The sequence below is a fragment of the Syngnathus acus genome, chromosome 20 (assembly GCF_901709675.1).
Source record: "Syngnathus acus chromosome 20, fSynAcu1.2, whole genome shotgun sequence".
NCBI classification, from domain to species: domain Eukaryota; kingdom Metazoa; phylum Chordata; class Actinopteri; order Syngnathiformes; family Syngnathidae; genus Syngnathus; species Syngnathus acus.
Window position 1 is genome coordinate 2730399 of NC_051104.1, and position 20012 is coordinate 2750410.

The window sequence follows — 20012 nt, forward strand, 5'->3', positions numbered from 1 at the left end:
GTGTAAAAGAGTAAAATCACATCAACATAGTTCATTAATACTGCATATACAAAAACAGTGACTAAGTTATAAGTTAAAAAACTACAATTAATTTGTGAATTCAAGCATGCACGGTTCACTACGTGGTTTTTATCCTTGGCTTACATTTGCCTAAAAAAATGTAAATAGCACAATACACATTTTGTTTGTTCTCGGGTGTTCCAGTAGGACATAGAAATAAATACAAATGTGACACATCAAATCTATGCTGATGCGAGCGCAACGTAAACGCCAGAAATACCATTTTTAAAAGAACACTTGCAAATCCAAAGAACAGTCAGCGGCGTTTTAAATTTGTCCAAATTATTAGATTCTTGCGTACGTGCGTAGTGTTGAACTCTGTGTAAATATTTATGTGCTCTTTTTGGTCCTCTGCTGCTTGATTTGTGTGTTCCAAAAATGTAAACTCTCATACTGGAAAAGCAGAGTTTTTTTTTTTTTTTTTTTCTCTGTCCCATTGAAGATGTGACCTTGACATTCCATGTGAATTGGCGACTTGAACTTGCAGCGTTTGTAGTGTGTGCCACTTCGTTCCATTCAAGATTTTCAGGCGGGCGGTTCAAACATGATGGAAGGACGGCCGCCCATCGAAGAAAGTGACTTCGGTGCTATTAGGGGAAGAGGCCGGCGCCAGGTTCCGTCAGGGTGCCGCCGCCTCCGCCTCGTCGCTCTGCTCCGCCACCAAGTTCAGTGTGATCTCTTCCAGCGGAGACTCCAGGATGTCGAAGGGCTCCAGCGTGGAGCAAGCGCTCCGCACTTGCCGCTCGGCCCATGGCAAAGTCACCTGACATCCGGCACCAACAACAACATGAAATAACACGTCAGTCGAAACGAGTGCCACCTCAGAATACCTGAACGGTGATGAGTTTTTCGGACGGATCTTCAGTGCAGCTGAGTTCTTCGCCAAAGCAGAGAGTGAGGCTGCATTGTGGCGGCTCGCCGCCGTTCACACAAAAGTTCTCCAGCTCTGAAAAGCAGGACACAAAGTCATGAGTTTTGCGGCAAGCTGAAGATTTCTGTTTAAAGCACAGGTGTCAAACTCAAGGCCCGGGGGCCAGATACGGCCCGCCACATCATTTTATGTGGCCCGCGAAGACAAATTGTGCATCAAATTCGTGTGTCATTACTAGAATTGCAAATTGTCTTCACTTTTAATATCTTTTTTTTTAAATATTTGACCAGTTTGTACTCGTCTGATTTGAAAACGAGTTGTCAGTTTGTTTTCTCGCTTTTACTGTATATAATATGAGGTGCTCATCCATTTATTTGGGTTGACAGTCATAATGGCCCTCTGAAAGAAGCTATGACTACAATGCGGCCCGTGAAAAGAATTAGTTTGACACCCCTGGTTTGAAGTGTAAAGATTTCCACTCACGTCGCTTGAAGGCATCTTTGCTGAAGAGCAGGATGGGCTCTGAGTTCCTCTCCATCTTGGATAAGGCGGGCGAGCTGCCGTGAGGCCCCGTCCAGAACACGCGGCCGCGGCAGAAGCGGCGGCCGTAGACGCCCAGGGGGGTGGACGTGAGCAATATGCCCTTCTCCATGAAGGGCAGCAGGGAGAGCAGCGCCGCCCTTTCGCCGGACACCGTAGGCGGCGGCTCCGGCAGGTGGATGCGCGGGAAGCAGACGTCGGGGGCGGGTGTGGGCGGGGCAGGCGAGGAGGACGACACGTACACCACCCGCACGTCGGCCCCCTTGATGTGTCGCGTCAGCACTTTCTGGCCCAAGTAGTGCACCGCCACGTGCAGCGAGTCTGCGTAAGCATTCGTATTGCAATTTTGTTGACAGTTTGTCATCTTGCTCGCTCAACGCTTACCTTCCTGTGGAGGTGTGACACTCTCCTGGATGCACACGTCCAGTTGGATCTCGCTGAGCGCTGCAGAGAAGGCGCAAAAAAAACGTCGTCAGTCAAGGTTCTTCCGAGCGCTGGTGCGAGCTCAAACTCACGGGCTTCCATTGAGTGGTTGTCCATCAGTGCCGGGTGCCGCTCTGCCAGGAGATGCTCAGGCTGCACCCCGATGTCTTCGGCGATCTGAGTTGCCACAAAACAACAGTTACACGAGCTAGCAGTGCTAAGAATGCTAACGAGCTAAAAGGCTCGCTTTTCTTGTGCAGCATGGCGAGAATGCTTTCAATTTGTGGATGGATTTGACACGCACTGGCTCAATTTTGCCGTCGTCCGCCGCCGTCTTCATGTGCTTGACGCGAGGGACGTCTTCATCTGCCGTGACGTCGCTGCTGCTGTTGCTCCTGCGCTTGCATTTGCGGACCCTTTTCTCACATTTCCTCTCTGGAATTAGCGCTCCTTGACAGACGTGGAATTCTCGTTTGTGCCCTGACATCGACTCTCCCAAAAAAATAGCGAACGGTCCTTTCTCACCTTGCTCGTCGGGCGGTACCAGTCGGTAGACTTTGTACGGCTCCGAGATGTCCAGCTGGGCTCGCTCCACAACCTCGCAAAACTCAGTGCTCTTTTTGAGGGCGCAGCGCAGACGCGTCTTCCAGCTGGCTGGGTTGTTATCGCTTAGCCTGCCCTTGAACTCGGCCCATGCCTTAACGACATTGTAGCGCCTTGCTTTTTTTTCTCTCTCTCCTTGTGTACTTCCGCTAACATGTTGACACTCACCTTGAAGATGGCGGCATCCTCATCCTTGCGAAAGTCTTGCTTGCCGGCATGTTTCCAGGGGATGCGGAACATGGTTTTGGCCTCATCCTCCCATTTCAGACCCGGGAATTGACCACTGTTCACCTGCCAACACATGGCACTTTTGATCGAAAGTAGTCCTGCCCTGAATAGTGTCTTTGGGAAGGTCCTTAATACCAAGTGACGCTTTGGCCTGAGTATAAAAACTGTGAAAAGATGTTTTAATTAAATTGTAAGAGGGGTGAGGGGGACTTTTTTCCTTTCTTTAAAGTCGATTTCAAGAGTTTCTGCAGCGCGCCCTCCACCCGCCCCGAGCCGACTCACGCGAATGCGCGCACCTGTTTCACCATCCACAAGCGCAGTTTGCGGGTGTGTCGCGGCGTCGCATGGGCCATGACTCCCACGCAAGCAACTCCGAGGCACTCTGAGGGGCGGTGGGGGATACAGACAAAATATGCATAACGCACCATTAGCTCAGAAACAAATTAATGTACAAAAAAAAAAAAAAAAACAACAGCCGAACCGCAGGACGCCACTTCCGCGTTCGAGACCCTCAAAAAAACACTTTCGTTATTCGTCAGCCAACTATCGAAAGCTTCTAAATTCGACAATCGGCTATATGGGTGGCGCAAACGAGACCAATAAAATTTAGCAAGCTAAGAGAGCATCGAAAAAAAATCTACGGTGATCATTCGGAAGTGGATTTAAGTTTCGTTTACCTCGCTGGCCCCCGCAGAAGCTTGCTGCTTGTTTCGAGTTTCGTGTGCGCGCTCCTGTGGGCCGCGCACTTATTGTGTATTGCGTAAACTGGAGACTTGCGAACGCGCAGAAGCGCAGGAGGCGTTTCGCTGAAATCACGTGACTTCTTGGAAGCCGTTCCATGCGCTGGCCACAAGGGGGAGACAGAAGAGCACAAACGCACGTAGCTGTTCTTTCTGTCGAGGAGACAGTGTTTGTCTTGTTTTCCAAAAATCAAACATGATGATGGCGATTATGTATGTTATTGGGCTTGTAAAATGTCACATACCGTGAGCAAGTGTTTGAAGAGTACATATTTATTGATCATCCATAAAGCACAAAATTAATCATCTTGGCACATTCAAGTACATACTGAGGAACAGGATAGAACAGGAGTGTCAATCTCATTTTTATAGTGGGCCACTTCCCTTAGAGGGCTGTTATGACAGTGACATAAATTAAATGTTTAATCCTCTCATATTAGTACGTACACAACAAATGGATAGATTATGTATTACTAGTTTTGAAATCATAAATATTTTCTTCAATATCAATTACAAATCTTCAATTACTGTAAAAAGATAATAAAATAAAAATCTTGCAAAATTCATTTTTGATTGCAAATTACAAATTTTGGTACGGATTTTAGCAAGGATCATGCAAGTTGACATGACTTGCTTTCGCGGGCCATATAAAATGACACGACGGGCCGGATCTGGCCCCCGGGCCTTGAGTTTGACACCCATGGGATAGACAATCAGTTTTGCTCTCTTTTTATTTTGTTACGTGTACGGCGGACGGAAGCTGGCTCAGCTTCTGTGATGCTGGTGAGTTGTGTTCCTGGGAACCTTTTCACCAAGAGGAACCTCCATCAGTTTCTAAAGGAAAGCATCAAAGTCAAACAAACTGATGTTGGCAATCTGTGTGCGCCTTTTCCGAAAAGAACATTAAATGCGCACAAGTAGTGGGAGAAAAGTTAAGGAGTCAACTAACTTAGCCGTTGAACGCATTGGAATTCAATTTCACCTTGCGCATTCGAGCGTGGTAGGCGTTGTCATCCTCGTTGTCGGCCCTCTGCGTGTCCACACGGTAGCGTTCGCAGGCTCGAATCAGGTCGTGGGCGTCGTACAGAGGGGCGGGGTCCAGCGAGTTAGCGTTGATCAGACTGACCAGGTACTCTCTGTAGTGTTTCCTGAACAAAACAAAGGCTGCATTGTCTATCAGGAATTTTTCCTAATGTTGTCTTCTTCCTTGGGTCACTTTTGATTTTTAATGTCTGTAATGATTACCCCGAATTTTTATTCTGCAGTGTGGGTGTCATTTGACCTCTTTAATCGCTCAGACGATTGTAAATGTTAAACCCGCTCAATATTTACGATGTTGCATCCCAATTTGTGGAGTTCACACGGAGATAAGTGATGAGAGTCGCACTCACTCGCAGAGTCCGGCCTGGCCCGGCTGAGTCTGGACGCCACACGGCGAGTCCGCAGTCTGACCGCCTTCGTCCTTTTGCTCCATTACGCCGCATGTGTCTGCGTCATGCAGGAGAGCGCACTCAAACAGAAATGCAGTGGGCCTAACACGGACCCCTGTGTTCTTCACAAACAATTGATTCTCGGTCACTCTCACCTGCTTGCGGTTCATCCGAACGTTCCGTGTTGAAGTCCACGCCGCTCCTCTGACACACGGGAGCAGATGGGACATGTGAGCAAAGCTGCGGAAGCTGCGGAAATGTGCGGCGCTCGCACCTGCAGCAACGCCTGCAGCTGCGTGGCCTCCCAGTCCCGCAGGTAGAAGAGGCAGTCGCGAGGATGATGAGTGTGGAAGTTCGTGAAAGGGCACTGTTCCGTCCTGCAGCCCGTCTGCAACGGAAAAAAAAAGGACTCTCGTGCTATCCCCAAGCAGGAGAAGAGACACTAAGAAAAGCGTACCCACCGTGTAGTAAGGGTTGTTGCATCCGCTGCAGAACTGGTACCTGCACTGGGAGCAGCGGAAGTGCATGCAGCCGCCTTTGGTCAGCGCGTACTGAAAGCGGCAGTGGGGGCAGGCTGCAAAAACAAGGCCACACTCACTCTTGCAACCTTCAGCGAGTGAGTGAGAACAGCAGGCCGTCACTCACTTATGCCGTTGTCCCTCAGGTAGCCGGCCAGGCCCTGCCTCTGGTACTCGGGGTCGTTGTCCCGCTTCCACTGCTGGAACTGCTCGCAGGTCAGATCCTGGTGCTGCGGCTCCCACTGTCAAGGCGGTCAGATGCAATCAAGCCGTCGGCGTATCGGACCTCCGGGCGCGGGTCGGCACTCACCGCTTTCTTGCACTTAGCGCAGAAGCTGTTGCAGCAGGACAGACACGTCACCTTCAGCTGGTCGCCTTCGTTAATGAAGCCCGACACGCACTGCGTGACAAAAAATAAGGACAAGGGATATATGCAGAAATGAGCGCTTCATTTGAGCTTTTCATGAGACTACGCAGAAGAAGTGAAGATACAGTAGGCGGGACGGGCAGGACTGGAAACAACTGGCTCCAAAAGCGAGACCACCATCCAGTCTTTGTTGTGCTTAAAATGTGAAGACCATAAGCGTGCACACTCACGTGGCTGCACCACAAAAACTTGGGGTCCTTCCTGAGCACGTGCTCGGTGAGCTTCTTGTGGAAGAGGTCGTAGACGTCAGGCTCCAAACATTCCCGCAACTGCAAAGTGCAAATCCGGTGAGGTCATGGCAGCCCCTCCCCTCGCAACCTGTCCCGCGGCTCATACCTGGATGTCCAGCGTGGAGAAGTAGCTGTCATGCTCCTCGGGATCGGTGATGTCGGGCCCGCGACAGATGGGACAAACCATGTCCCAGATGTGCCTGTCGCGCACCATGATGGTGAAGTGCTGGGTGAAACACTCCAGACACACCGAGCACTGACATGACGTCAGAGACTGCATCTGCGCGGGTGCAAAGAACTCGTTTGACAAATTGCTACATGGGGAAAACATTCAAATGGTGTTTGCAGTTTTTTTTTTGCTGACCTTGCTTCGAGGGAAGATGCTCAGGCAGCAGGGACACTCGTTGTTGAGGACGCGCCTGATGAAGTCGCGGTCGTGCGACTCCCTGACGGCTTGCACCACGTCCTCCAGAGAGTAGGCCACGTCCGGCTCCCGCAGCAGCGACAGTGCCAGCTCGCAGCGCCCCCAGCTGGGCAGCTCGTACAGCGCCAGCAGACGACGGCACATCCGCTGCGGGGAGCGCCGACATTAGCTCAGATGCATTCGGGCCTTTATTTTGGCGGTCTGCACCTCTTTGTCGGGGTGGTTGGGCTCCACAGACGGCTCGGGCTGCTCGCTCCAGATGCGCTTGTGGAAGGCGTCCAGTAGGGGGCGCTGCAGCACCGACAGGGCTCCCTTCACCTCGCCGCCGCTTTGCCGCAGGGCCTCTTCGCACCGACGGGCGTCTCGAAAGCCCAGAGAGTTCAGCTCATTCATCTGCGCACAAACGGCAACACCATCGTTGGGCTGGCAGCCATTTTCAGACCTGGACTCAAATCGCTTCAAAACGTCAACATAGAAAATATTTCCGTAGTTTTGATCTAGTTGCACCAGTTGATGAACTTTCACCGACTGCGGGTGGCTATGGAATTTAGACTCTGCAATCCTGTTTTTATTTGTGTGTACGTGTGTGGGCGTGTGTGTGTGTGTTTCTTTCGCCTTGACCAAAGCATGTGAGCCATCTGCATGACCTTGTTTCAAATAATTGATGTGCTAGCTCGCTTGAAACGCAAACTGCACAACTTTGACAGATTTAAACATGGGAATCCTCCCTTGCGGCCTCAAGCCTCAGTAAAACTGTTGATTTATTTGACGTTATCTGATGGCAAATTCAGGCCAAGATACATTTGTAGCTAAGTATTGCAGGGGATGGGCTCTTCTGTGGCAGCGAGCTGGAGGTCGTTCGAAAGGATTTAAAGCCAAGCTGTCCTCCCACAAGAGTGTTTGGAGGTTGGAGGCTTCAAGTCACACAAATCACATTTGTGCTACTTGAAGGAGAGGATTATTTGAGGTGGTGCTTGGAGTCAAAACTTTAAGGCGTAGGTGAAGCGACGGTCACACCTTCATTTGTCGGTCCCTGAGCAGCTGCGTGGCGGCTCGCTCGGCGTCGCCGCCCGCGGTCAGCCAGGCCAGCTTGGCCTCGGCCCTGGACAGCTTGATGCCATCGCCTGCGGTCGAGACGCCCGTGTGCACCGAGGCGGCCATGGCGCAGATCTCGTCCAGCAGGTGCGGCAGTTCCGACGTCTGCCAATCGCATGGGTCTCTGACGCCGGCGCCGCACGAGCGCAGCGCGGCGTACACTTCCTCGGGGCTGATGCCGCGCTTCTCGGCTTCCTGCGGGCAACACAGCGGGCAATGTTCAATGAGAGTTGCGTTCTGGCTAAAGAATCAACACAATTATGAGAAATGTTACTTTGGCGCCTCCTTGTGGCAACAATCAGCAATGACTGCGCATACCCTGTTGCAAACAGTAAAGCAATTCTTCCCTAACTCGTTAGATTTGCTCCAATTAATTGCAATGGCATCGATCGGACATTCCCGCCAGTAAGTCGTTTGCCCTTTCTCTTTGGAATCAAGTTGCAAGAACAAGTTGGAGTCATTCAAGTCTGTGTGCCGAGCAAGCGTTGGCGTGAGAGAACAATTCCTACTTTGATCTGGCGTATGAGGAGCAGCCCGTCTTCCTTCATGCGTTCCTGCCTTTTGGCATCCAAGGTGGCTCTCGGCTTGGGCTGCGGCGGCGCGCTTTTACGGCCGATGTCGCCCGAGGCCTCGGGAGGACGCGGAGCTCCGTCCAACGCTTTGCCCGGAGAGCCGCACACCTCGCACGCCTCTGCGGACGCGGGGTTGGCGTAGGTGCACGACTGACACATCCATTGAGGCTGAGGAAGAGAAAACGATCCAGCGGGAGTTCACATCTTACAAAGGAACATTTGGCAGCAGAGGACGTTCTTGACGACAAACTCAGCCATTTTTTTCAAAGCTGTGACTACCAACCTGTTCTCCGGCGTTCGAACCAAAACTCGAAGCCGGGCTGGAAAGCACCGGGGTGATCGATGGGCGAGGGGCCAGACGGGGGCGCTCGCACACCTCACACAGGACGCTGCTGCCTGGATTGATGACCGTGCAGTTCTTGCACTGCCACTCTGGCAACACACCGTCCAGACGATCAGTTTTGTTTTTGCACCGAAGTCATCTTATGACAAAACAAATGTTTCTACTGCGTATTTCAAACGCTTCACTGTTCCGAGCGTCTGACCTGCGTTGGTGGGCGTGGAGCCGCGTTTGCACGTAGCGCAGAGCGAGTCGTGCGGCTTGTTGACGACGGCGCAGTGAATGCACGTCCACGTGGGCCGAGGAGCGCTGGAAGTGGAAAATGACATTCAACACTGGGAATAACCCCTAAGGAATCAATCTCGAGGCATACCCGTTGCTCTTGGTGGGCGCCAGCACTGTCCTGCTGTGTCCTTTGCGCTCGGGATGCGAGTGGAAGAGTTCGTCGCACTTGCGGCACAACATCTGCACGCACGTGGCGCACTGAGCGTGGGCGGGTGACATGCCACAGATGGAACACATCCCTTTGCACGTGATAAAACATCCGGGGCGAGAAAAATGTGAAGAGACGATGGTGAGGACGACGGGGGCGCCGCCGGCGCAACCTACCCTGCGTGGCTTTCGGTACTCGGTCTCGCTTGTGATCGGTCCTGGCAGGGTGGCGATGGAAGAGGTCGTCGCACGCGTCGCAAAAGGACTGGCCATTACACGACGGGCAGAGTAGCGTTGCGGACCCGCCGCACAGATTGCACTGGCCCGCTGCGTACACGATTTCCAAGCTCAAGTTAAATACCAACTGGATTTTAGCAGTGGTTCTCCCATATGCCACTAGAGGGAGCCCGTATAACATGACCACCACTATACAGTACATCTCAAGCCCCTCTTAATCGATAAACTCCATCAATGGCCACACTGCGCTCAAAGTGAAGGTTTGCGGTGGCAACTGACATGATGATGATTGCGGTGGCGCTTTCGGAGCTTGTCCTCCGACTCGGTCTAGTCTGGGCTTGGGCGCCACAGGGGGAGGCGGTGGCTTGTGTGCTGACTTGTCCTTTGGCGGCGGGATCACGGTGGCGTCAGTCACCAGCGCGTCCTGGCAGAAAAAATAAATCAGTACTTCTTCACCTTGCCTTTTCCAAATAGTACACTGACCTGTTGGACGTCCAACCCCGGGAGAAGGTCTTTGAAGACTTCCTGATGAGGATGCGTGCCCTACAAATGAGGAAATGAGTCGTCGTGAATCAGCAAAGGCTCCTTTCGGAAAAGTCAAACCTTGACGAGCATGTACAGCTCCGAACGCAAGATCATGACTTCCAGCGTCACCATGGCGACAGTGTCACGGTCAGGCTCGGTGACGTCATCGGGAAAGCTGAGCCCGTCCAACTGCTGTTTGGTGTAGCCGTAGAGGTGAAGCACCGCGCGGCCGCCCTGAGCAATGGCAACTCAGTGGTTAGGTGCCGGTTTGATCAAGAACGGGTCACCGGGGACGGTACTCACCTGAGTGGCGTCCACAGTGGATCTGAAGACCGGGTTGTTGTACTTAACTATGCGCCAGAATTTAGGCCTGATGACGCTGGTCAGATTGCAGCCATATTTCTCAAGGATGTTCAAGGCCTTCACCAAATTATTCAGTGACTCCAACACCTGAGAGGAAGAGCACACCATGTTTGATGAAATCCGAGTGAAATTTGCAATGTGAGGAAAGTTTAACCGGAAAAATGGTCAAAATTAGAAGTGTTGACCTGAGCTCTGTTGCTGCCAGACACATTTTCCTTTAGCATGGTCTCCACCTGGAGGTGAGGGTACTTTTGGGACAGCGGCAGCGGGAAGTTGGCCATCAACTGGACGTCGGTCTTTACGCTCTGGCTTAGCCCTGCGGTAAGGAGGGCCAGGCTTCTCCTCCTCGCCTCCTCCATCTGCTGCTGATCACCGCGACCAATCTGGAAAGCCACTTTAGATAGTTTGCACACTTCTGCATCAACAACAATGTACAAGAACATCAGAACTTCAATTCAATCACATAAAGTCGGAGTAGTTTTCCTGCAAGTTTCTTCTGTCAATGTCTGAGCTAAAATTGTCTTTCCTCGTTTCACTGAGGCTGGCAGGCTCCTGCCAGGGGGAAGTCCCAAACCAGAGCGACATTGCAGCTACAAATGTTGTCAATAACAAGTCAATAAATAAACACACACATAAACCGTACTTTCAATAAATATTGATCGAGTTGACAACTTGAACTGTAGCTACATAAAAGTCAAACGTCGACATTCCATTTGTTCAAACTTTGCTTTAGTGAGACAAGAAGCGTCACCGCGTACACACAAGCAAAGTTTAACTTGACTTTAAATTTTTTAATTTAACCCCCGAGTACTCGGAAGACAACATTTGAGAATAATTTACGAATAACAGCGACGTCTATTTTACCTCAACTTGGGCGAGTGGACTTGAAAGCAGCATGAAGGCGGAAGTTTGGCTGCCTACTGTACTTCTGGTTCGCTGTGCTTTCTTTCACAGTAAAAGTAATATGAAAACACTTCTGAGAGTACTTCCGGTGTGATTTGGTTTTGTCACAGTAACATTTGCTGGCAAAACGGAGAAAATTTAAATATAAACTAGATTTTTAAAAATGCATCAATGTTACCGGGTTTATTTTATTGAACAATAAATATTACTTTTACAGTGAAGGTGCGAGCGGAAGTGTTTTTTTATCAGTCAGACGCAACGGGTAGGCGGTCCTTCAAATCGAAAGTAAATTCAAGCGTATGAGGAAATAAAATACAATTAAACTCTATTCCGTCCTGCCGCTGCACTTCTTCTTGACTTTCACCTTTTTGTTTTTCTTTGCCGAGAAAAAAAAGTTCCTTGGCTGTTATGCCTAAAAGGTCCGCTTTGACGATAAGCAGCGAAAATGCAACAAGGGTAAGTTTCTTTTTTTTCACCAAAGAAAATGTCAATAAATTCGCCTGCATTAAGTTCCTAAACTGTTATCTTCACTAAAGTGTCCTAAAAAACGTATTCGATGTTACTGGGAATGGAAGCTTGACTCAAAACGAAAGTAAAATGAAAAGTGAGTCAGCAGTTCTTCTCAACTGTTTTTATGTATCTTTTGTCTTTTCTTGCAGGTGGAAACCTTTCACCGGGCCTTGTTTCAGGAGGTTTGTGCTCGAAATGTGCTAAATCGGTCCTTTTTTACAAATGTGAAAAAAAAAAAAAGACAATGTATGTTTTTATGTCACGTCTGACTGGAGTCAGGATGAGGTGAAACATGACTTTTTAATCCCTTCCAGGCCAACAATCTTTTCTCCACTGTTATTCCCTCCAAAATCCTCCAGATGGATGCCCTTCTTCAGGTCAGAATCCTCAAGAAAACGGACTGTAACATTTTTAATGTTGCACGGCGCACACCATCCTCAAAGCAATACTAAAAAGTCACATGTATTCTATCAAAGCAATCAACTGATGACATCTTTCTTGTCAGGATGTCAGCGTGACAGACATGTCAACGCTCAAAGCTCCACTGGACATCCCCATCCCTGACCCACCCGCTCCCGATGAGGTTCGGGACACTCTACTTGTGTCATTTTTGCAGCGTGACAATAAAAGTGAATTGTTCCTATGATGTCATGACAGGACACGGAGACCAGTGAAGACAAAGAGAAGAAGAAAAGTCGAGTGTTCTTTACGTTTTCCGTCGGACGGGTATTTGTTTGTGATGTCATGGCTCTTGAGCCCTCTGCTTGCTCCCTCCCGCAGAGCCCAAATGTGGCTTCATCAAGTCCCACGAGATGATCTTGGCACTGGTGGGCAAGCTGAAACCCGAGATCATCGGCCTGCGAGAGACCATCGTCACTGTGAGTGAGCGGCCGGCGACACATGCGCTTAGAAGTTGAGTCAAATGTGATGTGTGCAGGTCACATGCTGGATTCAACACCTCATCCCCAAAATTGAAGACGGAAACGACTTTGGCGTCGCCATTCAGGTACATTATAGCTTGTTCAGATTTGAACTCCTCTGATGTCACAGTAGGGATTATTTTAATAGTTGCCCCATGCCGAGTTTTCAGGATTTCTCATTTTGTTGGCTCACAGGAGAAAATCTTGGAGAGAATCGCTGCGGTAAAGACAAAAGTGGACGGCTTCCAGACGAGCATCAACAAGTCCGTGGCGAGATTTGGACATCTGAAAATGTGCCCGCTTGCTTTTTGTGATGGCCGCTTTGTGATTTTGTTCAGGTACTTGCTGGAGAGGGGAGACGCCGTGGCCAAAGCTTCCAAAGATACTCACGTGGTGAGTCCTTGGTAAAACTCCACGAGTGTTTGTTTTTGCAGAGCTGGACTTATCTTTGTTTTCTTTCCAAGATGGACTACCGCATGCTAGTCCACGAGAAGGACGTGGCCATCTTTTCCGACATTCGAATAATCATCCTGGACATGCGCAGCTTTTACGTGAGTTCAACAAATAAGTCCTGCTGCAAATGGTGATTTTCTCACCGCTTTCTTTTTCTTCAGATGGAACTTTATGACATGATCAGCAAGAACATGGAGAAGGTGACCAATCCCAAAGGCGAGGAGAAGCCATCCATGTATTGAAACAGGCAAACCATGCCTGGTTTCCTTCTTTTTTTTTTTTTTTTATCCTGATCACAGCTAAACTGTCCTAAATGTGGAAATAATCAATAAAACACTGCCCCGTGTGTTTGTGTGTACTTCATGGCACAGTTTTTATTCATTGCCAAACCAAAACTTTTTTTTTTTTAATACAAAAGTGCCTTTCTACCTAAAAAAACAGGTAAAACAAGAACAAAAACAAACTTAAAACAAAATTCCAACAAATGCTGGTCTTAAACATCCGGCCCCTCCCCGCCTGGGATGAGCTGTACAGGAAACATTAAAAAATGTTTAGTTCCAGCCTTAATATCACAGGTGTCAAACTCAAGGCCTGGGGGCCAGATACGGCCCACCACATTTTGTGTGGCCCGCGAAGACAAATTGTGCTTCAAATTCGAGGGTCATTACTAGAATTGCAAATTGTCTTCACTTTTAATATCTTTTTTTTTTTCAAATATTTGACCAGTTTTAACTCATCTGATTTGAAAATGAGCTATTTGTCAGTTTGTTTTGTAGCTTTTACTGTATATAATATGAGGTGCTCATCCATTTATTTGGGTTGACAGTCATAATGGCCCTCCGAAAGAAGCTATGACTACAATGCGGCCCGTGAAAAAAATGAGTTTGATATCAACGAAAAACTGATTTGTCATGCCGGGAAGTAAGTTACCATGGTGATATTGTTGCCATTGAGCAGGATCTGGTCCAACTTGGTAATCCTGCGACCCTCTGGCGTTAACTCACTAACGTGAAAATGTACCATGAATGAACAAAAGTCCAACATAAGACTTAAAGGGGAAAAAAAAGTGACAACTTACAATTCAGTCACATCCTCGAGGACCATGTCTTAAGCAAAACAAGTTAAGCAATCAACCAGAAAACCAACATAATAAACAAGTTTGCTTTTTAGGATACTGACAAAGTCGTCGAAGCCCAGCAGAGTCCCGACGATTTCTTTGTCCGTCTTCATGACAATGTGGATTCGAGAACCAATGCACTTGTCCACAAGCTCTGAAAGATCATAAACATATTCAGCAGACCTGGGCAACAAGACATTAAAATAAAAGCTCATAAATAAAATGATACACGCACGTGTAGGAGGGAAAACGCTTTCCAAATCGTAAAAAAAAGCTTACTGCATTGTATTCGACAAATTTGACAGCATTCAGGTTAATTTGTCCGGTATACAAAGTTGGAGCATATTTTTAAAATAATCCTTAAAATGTACAAACCCAACGGGAGCAACTGGGAAGGATTCGTCGCTTGAGTTGCCGCCATGTTTGATGAAAGCACCCAGACAGAAACAATTGATCAAATATAGCCGCAAACTAGACCTTAGCAATCGAGCCCGGCCAACGGTCTGCCGCCGTCAAGTATGCTCTTTGTCGGATGTGAATATGAATTTAAAATGATGTCTGTGTTTGGTTCAATTTATGTTAAACAAAAGTGTGAAGACGGAAAAAACTCCAATCAATGTGTACCACGTGACACTGCAATTTGTTGTGCCGAAAACATGACGTAATCGTTCAATTTCAAAGAGTACAGAGTCCAAGTCAAGAGTAATTTAGCAACTACAAACACTGTGGCGGTCCCCGGTCCGTCGTTTGCGACGGATATTTGGCTACTCAACACAAAATCAATCAATTAAGAAATAAAACGCTATCGAGATACACATAAAATAATTGTAATAGTGCCCTGTGATCATTTTAATGCCTGCCTTGAGGTCGAGTGGGTGAAGCCGGAAATGCCTGTCAAGGAATTCTCTGACTGTGTTTTGTTCTCTGCGCGCTCTGACTAAGCGGAAGTGAAAGTCGACTGCGCTTGTTGTAGTGTTTCACTTAGCTGCGGGCTGACTGGATTAAACCGAGGCGCCTTTGCTGCTGTTTACGCCCCACGAGAGGGAGCCCCGAATGGAGCCACAGGACGTGGACGAGCCACGGGGGCCGGTACTCCACATCGTCGTGGTCGGTTTTCATCACAAGAAGGGTTGCCAGGTCCGTCATTCTGCTTCTGCATACCACAACATGCTAACTGCAACATTGACGACCACATGAAAGCAGGCAGGGATGATGATGATGATGATGAAGATACTGATGCATCAGCGCCATGCATCTATAACCAGCTGTTGCTATTGTTGCACAAAAGAGTCCCAAAGTAGGGTTTTTAGACTGGTTTGTGGGTCAAAGTAGAGCTTCAAGTCATGGTCAGGGTTTTAAAGATTTCATGACACTAGTTAGGGTTCAACAATTCCAAAAATTAAAAGTCGGGTTTCAAGTCTGGATGAAACCAGGGTTAAAGTTTAGAGCCTGGATTATGATTTGATTTCCAAGCAGGGTAAGGATTTTGGGTTTGTTGCCAGTCAATCTTGCCGGTCCTGCATCATTATTTTTGCTGGTGGGAAGCCAAACCTGCTGGTTGTGCTTTGAATGAGGTTACAAACCTGTTCTGCAAATTAACACCTGTCTGACTGTCATGTTGCAATTTTCTCTTTGGCATAACAAAAGAGAGCACACAATGGCTTGGAAGCATATGACTCTGCCAACAGGCTTCATTGTCTTTGCATGACTTCACAGTCTCATATTACTACTCTATTACTGTTGTAATAGAGCGGCACTTCCATTTATCACTTGGAAGAGATCGAATGTGCGAACTGAGCGATGAAAGAGCAACTAATTAATTTAGAGAATCCATGGAATGGCTGAGTTTTCTTTTTTGTTGTGTCCGACATCAGGTGGAGTTTTCGTACCCACCGCTGATGCCGCACGAGGGTCACGATAGCAACATGCTGCCCGAGGAGTGGAAGTACCTCCCGTTCCTGGCGCTGCCCGACGGAGCGCACAACTACCAGGAAGGTACGAGCGCACCTGCTTTGCACGAGGCACTGCCACACGTTTAGTTCTCACTTCTGTCTTACTCAAATTCAAAAGCAAAAAAAGTCCCTCGCACATAAAAGTTTTTTTTTTTGGGGTCCCACAGACACGGTCTACTTCCACCTGCCCCCCCCCGCCGATGACACCAAGTGCGTCTATGGCGTGTCTTGCTACCGGCAAATAGAGGCCAAGGTCAGTCATTTTAGGCCTGGTTGCCACGGCGACGAGATGACACTCATCATTTCAGTGACATTGCGCCATGTGAATTTTTGATGTCGTTCCCATCCTCAGGCGCTGAAGGTCCGACAGGCTGATGTAACCCGTGAGACGGTGCAGAAGAGCGTCTGCGTGCTGAGCCGGGTGGTGAGCCGCACCGCTAGCGTTACGCTATCTCGCTAATGCTAGTGCACGTTGTTGAAAGTGGTCAAATTAGGACAGAAAATATTGAGAGATTGAAATAGTGCTCCAGGACCAGAGTCCACCATGGATTGTCCCAAAAACCTTTGTCTCCATCTAAGTTGTTGTTTTTGCAGCCTCTGTTCGGTCTTCTCCAAGCCAAACTCCAGCTCATCACTCACGCTTACTTTGAGGAGAAAGACTTCTCTCAAATTTCCATCCTGAAGGTGAGAAAGCGTCTCCCGCTCCAGACATGTGGGTGCCACTCACCTGCGTTGGCTTTTCTCGCAGGAGCTTTACGAGCACATGAACGGCTCGTTGCGGGGCTCCGCCTTGGACGGCTCACAGGTCTTCCTCGGTACGTCCTCCTCAGACGCATATGTCCTCCCTTGCTCTTCTGTGTGTCTTCGCCGATGAGCTTTTTCGTCTCTTTCCAGGCTTGTCACCGCGAGATCTCATCCTGCACTTCAGACACAAGGTAGAAGATGAAGGGGAGCGTGCAAAATGTCGACGAAAGTATTAGGACAATTTGGACTCAGGTTTTAGGACACCTAAGGAACATGAAATGAGAAATGGACAATTTTTGGGGCACCTTAAGTGCATGAAGTGAGAAATCTGATCAAGAACGACATCACCAACCATATTGGGTAAATCTTCTTCCATCTCCACAGGTTCTCATCCTCTTCAAGCTCATCCTGCTGGAGAAAAAGGTGTCACTCACACATGCACACTACTTGTTTGTGTTGCTTGTCTGTGACTGACGACTGGTCGCCTCCGTAGGTCCTCTTCTACGTGTCGCCTGTCAGCCGACTCGTGGGAACGCTGATGGCTGTTCTGTCGTTGTTCCCAGGTGCGTTTTTCTCAAACCGCCTCGTCAGCTACAATATTCATTGTTGTGCTCACTCGCGCGTGCACAGGCATGATGGAGCACGGCCTGGTGGACTCGTCACACTACCGGCCCAAGAGCAGCGTGTCGGACGACTGCGACCCAGCGACGGGCGTCTCGGGGGCCGAGGAGTTCGAGTCCGTGTCCGCTTCGGAGCTGCGGGGCGACGGTGACGTCGAGCCCCGCCTCAAGCCGCCCTCCCGCTCCTCCCCCGAGTCGTCGGAGAGTGACTGGGAGACGTTGGACCCCGGCGTGTTGGACGAGGGGACGGAGGGTGGGGCACCGTCCGCGCCCATCATGATGCAGCCGCTCGGGGGGCAGGGCGGCGGCGCGCAGGGACTGCTGTCGGGTCTGGAGGAGGACCAGTACGGCATGCCGCTTGCCATCTTCACCAAAGTAAGCTCGTCGGTAAAATTCTTCTTCCTGTTGCGGTGTTCCTAATGAAGCGTCCGACCTCGAGCGCAGGGCTACCTGTGTCTCCCGTACATGGCGCTGCAGCAGCACCACCTTCTGTCGGACGTGGCGGTGCGCGGTTTCGTCGCCGGGGCGACCAACATCCTCTTCCGGCAGCAGAGGCACCTGAGCGACGCCGTGGTGGAGGTGGAGGAGGTGAGCGAGGACCGGAATGTTTGTGTCACGGGGTCAAATGGCTTAAACAGCTTCCCGTAGGCTGGCGTCCACATCCATGACGGCGACCTGCGCAAAGTTCTGGGCCTGACCACGGCCGACCTGCGCTTTGCCGACTACCTGCTGAAGCACGTGATGGAGAACCGAGATGACGTTTTCCTGGATGGGACGGGCTGGGAGGGCGGCGACGAGTGGATCCGGGCACAGTTTGCGCTCTACCTCCACACCCTCCTGGCCTCCTGCCTGCAGGAAGGTGGGAGGAGTCCTAACATTTGGCATCCGCATGAATGATGGACCAGAAATGGCATTATGTGTCGCACGTCTTTTCTGGCAGATAACGAGAGATTGCTGTCAGATTACGGCGCCCCCTTCATTGCCAGCTGGAAGGTCACGCACAACTACCGCCTGTGGCACAGCAACAAGCACGCCGCCATGGCCGCCGTAACGCCGGGGTAACGTCATCTCCTCCTTTGTCATTCATTCTAATATAAAAGTATTGCTTTGGTGCCAATGATTTATGTAAAACAATGCTCTGCTGCCATGCAGACATCCTTTCCAGGGACAATACAGTGTCACCGACGTCAAACTGCGTCTGACACAGTGAGTACTGCCCACTCGCAAGTCGATAGCGGCATAGTCGCTCAAGCTAAATGTTAATCTTTTTTTTAGCGTGAGCTATTTTACAGCCACTATTTTGTCAAAAGTTACGCATTCGCTACTGAATGTCAAACCATTTCCAAACTTGAGTGGTCTGATCTCAACTACTTTGTGTGCGCGAGCAGCTCGGTGCACAATAGCGAGCGTGGCAAGAAGATCGGGAACGCCATGATGACCACCAGCAGGAGCGTGGTCCAGACCGGGAAGGCCGTCGGTGAGAAACATTTACACGACGAAATTCCACAGAACACTACACTTTGTGTCTTTCAAAAAAATAAATAAAGCTACATTTAATGATTTGATTACCGTATGTTAACGAAGTACATCATTTTGGAGTGCTATTTAATAAAAAATAAAATGTGAGGAATATGAATGCATTTTTTCACTGCAGGTAAACTGCTAGTGAACTGGAGGACTACTGTATGAATTTAAAAGAAAAAAGATTTGACTCACTCAGATTGGCTGATGACCTCCATCTTGTGCCCTTAGGTCAGTCGGTAGGCGGAGCTCTAACCAGCGCCAAGTCGGCCATGTCGTCCTGGTTCTCCACCTTGGCCCAGCCCGCCGCCACGGCCCACCCGGAGGCTCCCGCTGACCAGGCCCAATCCTGAGCCGCCCGTGTCTGTCATATTTGACCTCCCGACAGGCACTGACGTGAACACGCCGTCCGCACCACTGCCGTTTTGGATCGCTGGAGTACTGTGACGCACGGCAGATGCTGTTGCTTCGATGCCATCCGTGTTTACCGCCGCAACAGCCCAGCTCCTGTCATAACATTGTGATCGCCTTGGTAACAGCATCGTTCATCCTTAACAGCGCTCGTCTCGTATCCTCGTTAAACGGCGTCGGCGAGGCCGCAGCTTGCAAGTCTCGATCACGGCACTTGCACAAGTTGGTCACAATCGGGCTGCCTCGTAATCAACGCTTTACACAATGCAGTTAGCGACAGCCTGGTTGCCATGGCAATAAGACGGCAGTGTTGGTGACATCCTATTTGGTGACAGTGCAGGTTACAACGGTTTTGGCAACAGTGTGGTTGTCTTGGTTGCATGACAGGTTCCAGCCTTGTTACCGTGGCAACGGTTCAGGTTTCTTGGGAGCAGCGTGTTTGTTTTGATAAGCTCGGTAGCCTTGTTCACTTGTCTGGTGGCAAGATTGTGTTGCTTAATCAAGCCAAAATGGGGAAATAGTTTATAAATTTAGATGAACAAACCGTGCCTGTTGACTTACAAGTTGCAAACAGTTTATCAAATTCGGTTTTTAATGATGTGAATACATCTATATATTTTTTATAAAATAGTTCGGCTTTCAACAAGCTTATATGGACACATCAGTAACATGTAATTTGTGGATATTCAACAACAAAATATATTCCATTCAATTTATTTTACGTCAGGAGGTGACGACAGTTTCAGACTAATTGTTCGACAAGGTGCTTTAAAAAAAAAAAAATGCTGTTACTAGAACACACA

The 20012-nt window shown here is 49.2% G+C and overlaps 5 protein-coding genes across 8 annotated transcripts; 2 read left to right on the top strand and 3 right to left on the bottom strand.

Annotated features, from left to right (window-relative positions):
* Positions 1-426: 426 nt before the first annotated feature.
* On the bottom strand, positions 427-3535 carry irf9 (interferon regulatory factor 9). 3 transcript variants are annotated; one of them, XM_037279977.1, is made up of 10 exons: positions 3403-3535; positions 3022-3107; positions 2666-2788; positions 2420-2591; positions 2199-2344; positions 1987-2071; positions 1856-1915; positions 1415-1792; positions 891-1006; positions 427-823 (listed from the first exon to the last, which is right to left on the bottom strand). In XM_037279977.1, the coding sequence occupies exons 2-10, from the start codon at positions 3076-3078 to the stop codon at positions 680-682; spliced, it is 1281 nt and encodes a 426-aa protein (XP_037135872.1). In that variant the 5' UTR covers positions 3079-3107; positions 3403-3535; the 3' UTR covers positions 427-679. The 3 variants fall into 3 exon arrangements, with proteins under 3 accessions (XP_037135872.1, XP_037135871.1, XP_037135873.1); XM_037279976.1 differs by having other exon boundaries at positions 1850-1915; XM_037279978.1 differs by lacking the exon at positions 3022-3107 and having other exon boundaries at positions 1850-1915; positions 3403-3490.
* A 671-nt stretch (positions 3536-4206) lies between these two features.
* Positions 4207-11057, bottom strand: LOC119139371 (E3 ubiquitin-protein ligase RNF31-like). 2 transcript variants are annotated; one of them, XM_037279970.1, is made up of 24 exons: positions 10923-11057; positions 10244-10441; positions 9999-10145; positions 9774-9929; positions 9654-9713; positions 9450-9594; positions 9111-9260; positions 8875-9025; positions 8707-8810; positions 8445-8593; positions 8099-8329; positions 7512-7784; positions 6702-6887; positions 6435-6641; positions 6177-6350; positions 6011-6109; positions 5724-5813; positions 5541-5655; positions 5357-5469; positions 5170-5283; positions 5051-5099; positions 4857-4953; positions 4448-4613; positions 4207-4299 (listed from the first exon to the last, which is right to left on the bottom strand). In XM_037279970.1, the coding sequence occupies exons 1-24, from the start codon at positions 10953-10955 to the stop codon at positions 4231-4233; spliced, it is 3276 nt and encodes a 1091-aa protein (XP_037135865.1). In that variant the 5' UTR covers positions 10956-11057; the 3' UTR covers positions 4207-4230. The 2 variants fall into 2 exon arrangements, with proteins under 2 accessions (XP_037135865.1, XP_037135866.1); XM_037279971.1 differs by having other exon boundaries at positions 10244-10452; positions 10923-10977.
* Positions 11058-11198: 141 nt separating this feature from the next.
* On the top strand, positions 11199-13190 carry psme2 (proteasome activator subunit 2). Its single transcript, XM_037279980.1, has 11 exons — positions 11199-11417; positions 11621-11653; positions 11786-11848; positions 11977-12054; positions 12129-12165; positions 12252-12349; positions 12409-12477; positions 12587-12654; positions 12730-12784; positions 12856-12942; positions 13006-13190. The coding sequence occupies exons 1-11, from the start codon at positions 11370-11372 to the stop codon at positions 13084-13086; spliced, it is 717 nt and encodes a 238-aa protein (XP_037135875.1). The 5' UTR covers positions 11199-11369; the 3' UTR covers positions 13087-13190.
* Positions 13191-14560, bottom strand: lsm5 (LSM5 homolog, U6 small nuclear RNA and mRNA degradation associated). Its single transcript, XM_037279982.1, has 5 exons — positions 14337-14560; positions 14020-14115; positions 13923-13950; positions 13775-13847; positions 13191-13370 (listed from the first exon to the last, which is right to left on the bottom strand). The coding sequence occupies exons 1-5, from the start codon at positions 14380-14382 to the stop codon at positions 13338-13340; spliced, it is 276 nt and encodes a 91-aa protein (XP_037135877.1). The 5' UTR covers positions 14383-14560; the 3' UTR covers positions 13191-13337.
* Positions 14561-14897: 337 nt separating this feature from the next.
* Positions 14898-19944, top strand: avl9 (AVL9 homolog (S. cerevisiase)). Its single transcript, XM_037279975.1, has 16 exons — positions 14898-15098; positions 15836-15956; positions 16081-16166; positions 16266-16337; positions 16508-16597; positions 16662-16728; positions 16808-16848; positions 17042-17080; positions 17151-17220; positions 17288-17652; positions 17722-17865; positions 17926-18136; positions 18218-18335; positions 18430-18483; positions 18666-18754; positions 19030-19944. Exons 1-16 carry the CDS (start codon positions 15015-15017, stop codon positions 19149-19151), a joined length of 1773 nt encoding a protein of 590 aa, XP_037135870.1. The 5' UTR covers positions 14898-15014; the 3' UTR covers positions 19152-19944.
* Positions 19945-20012: the final 68 nt, after the last annotated feature.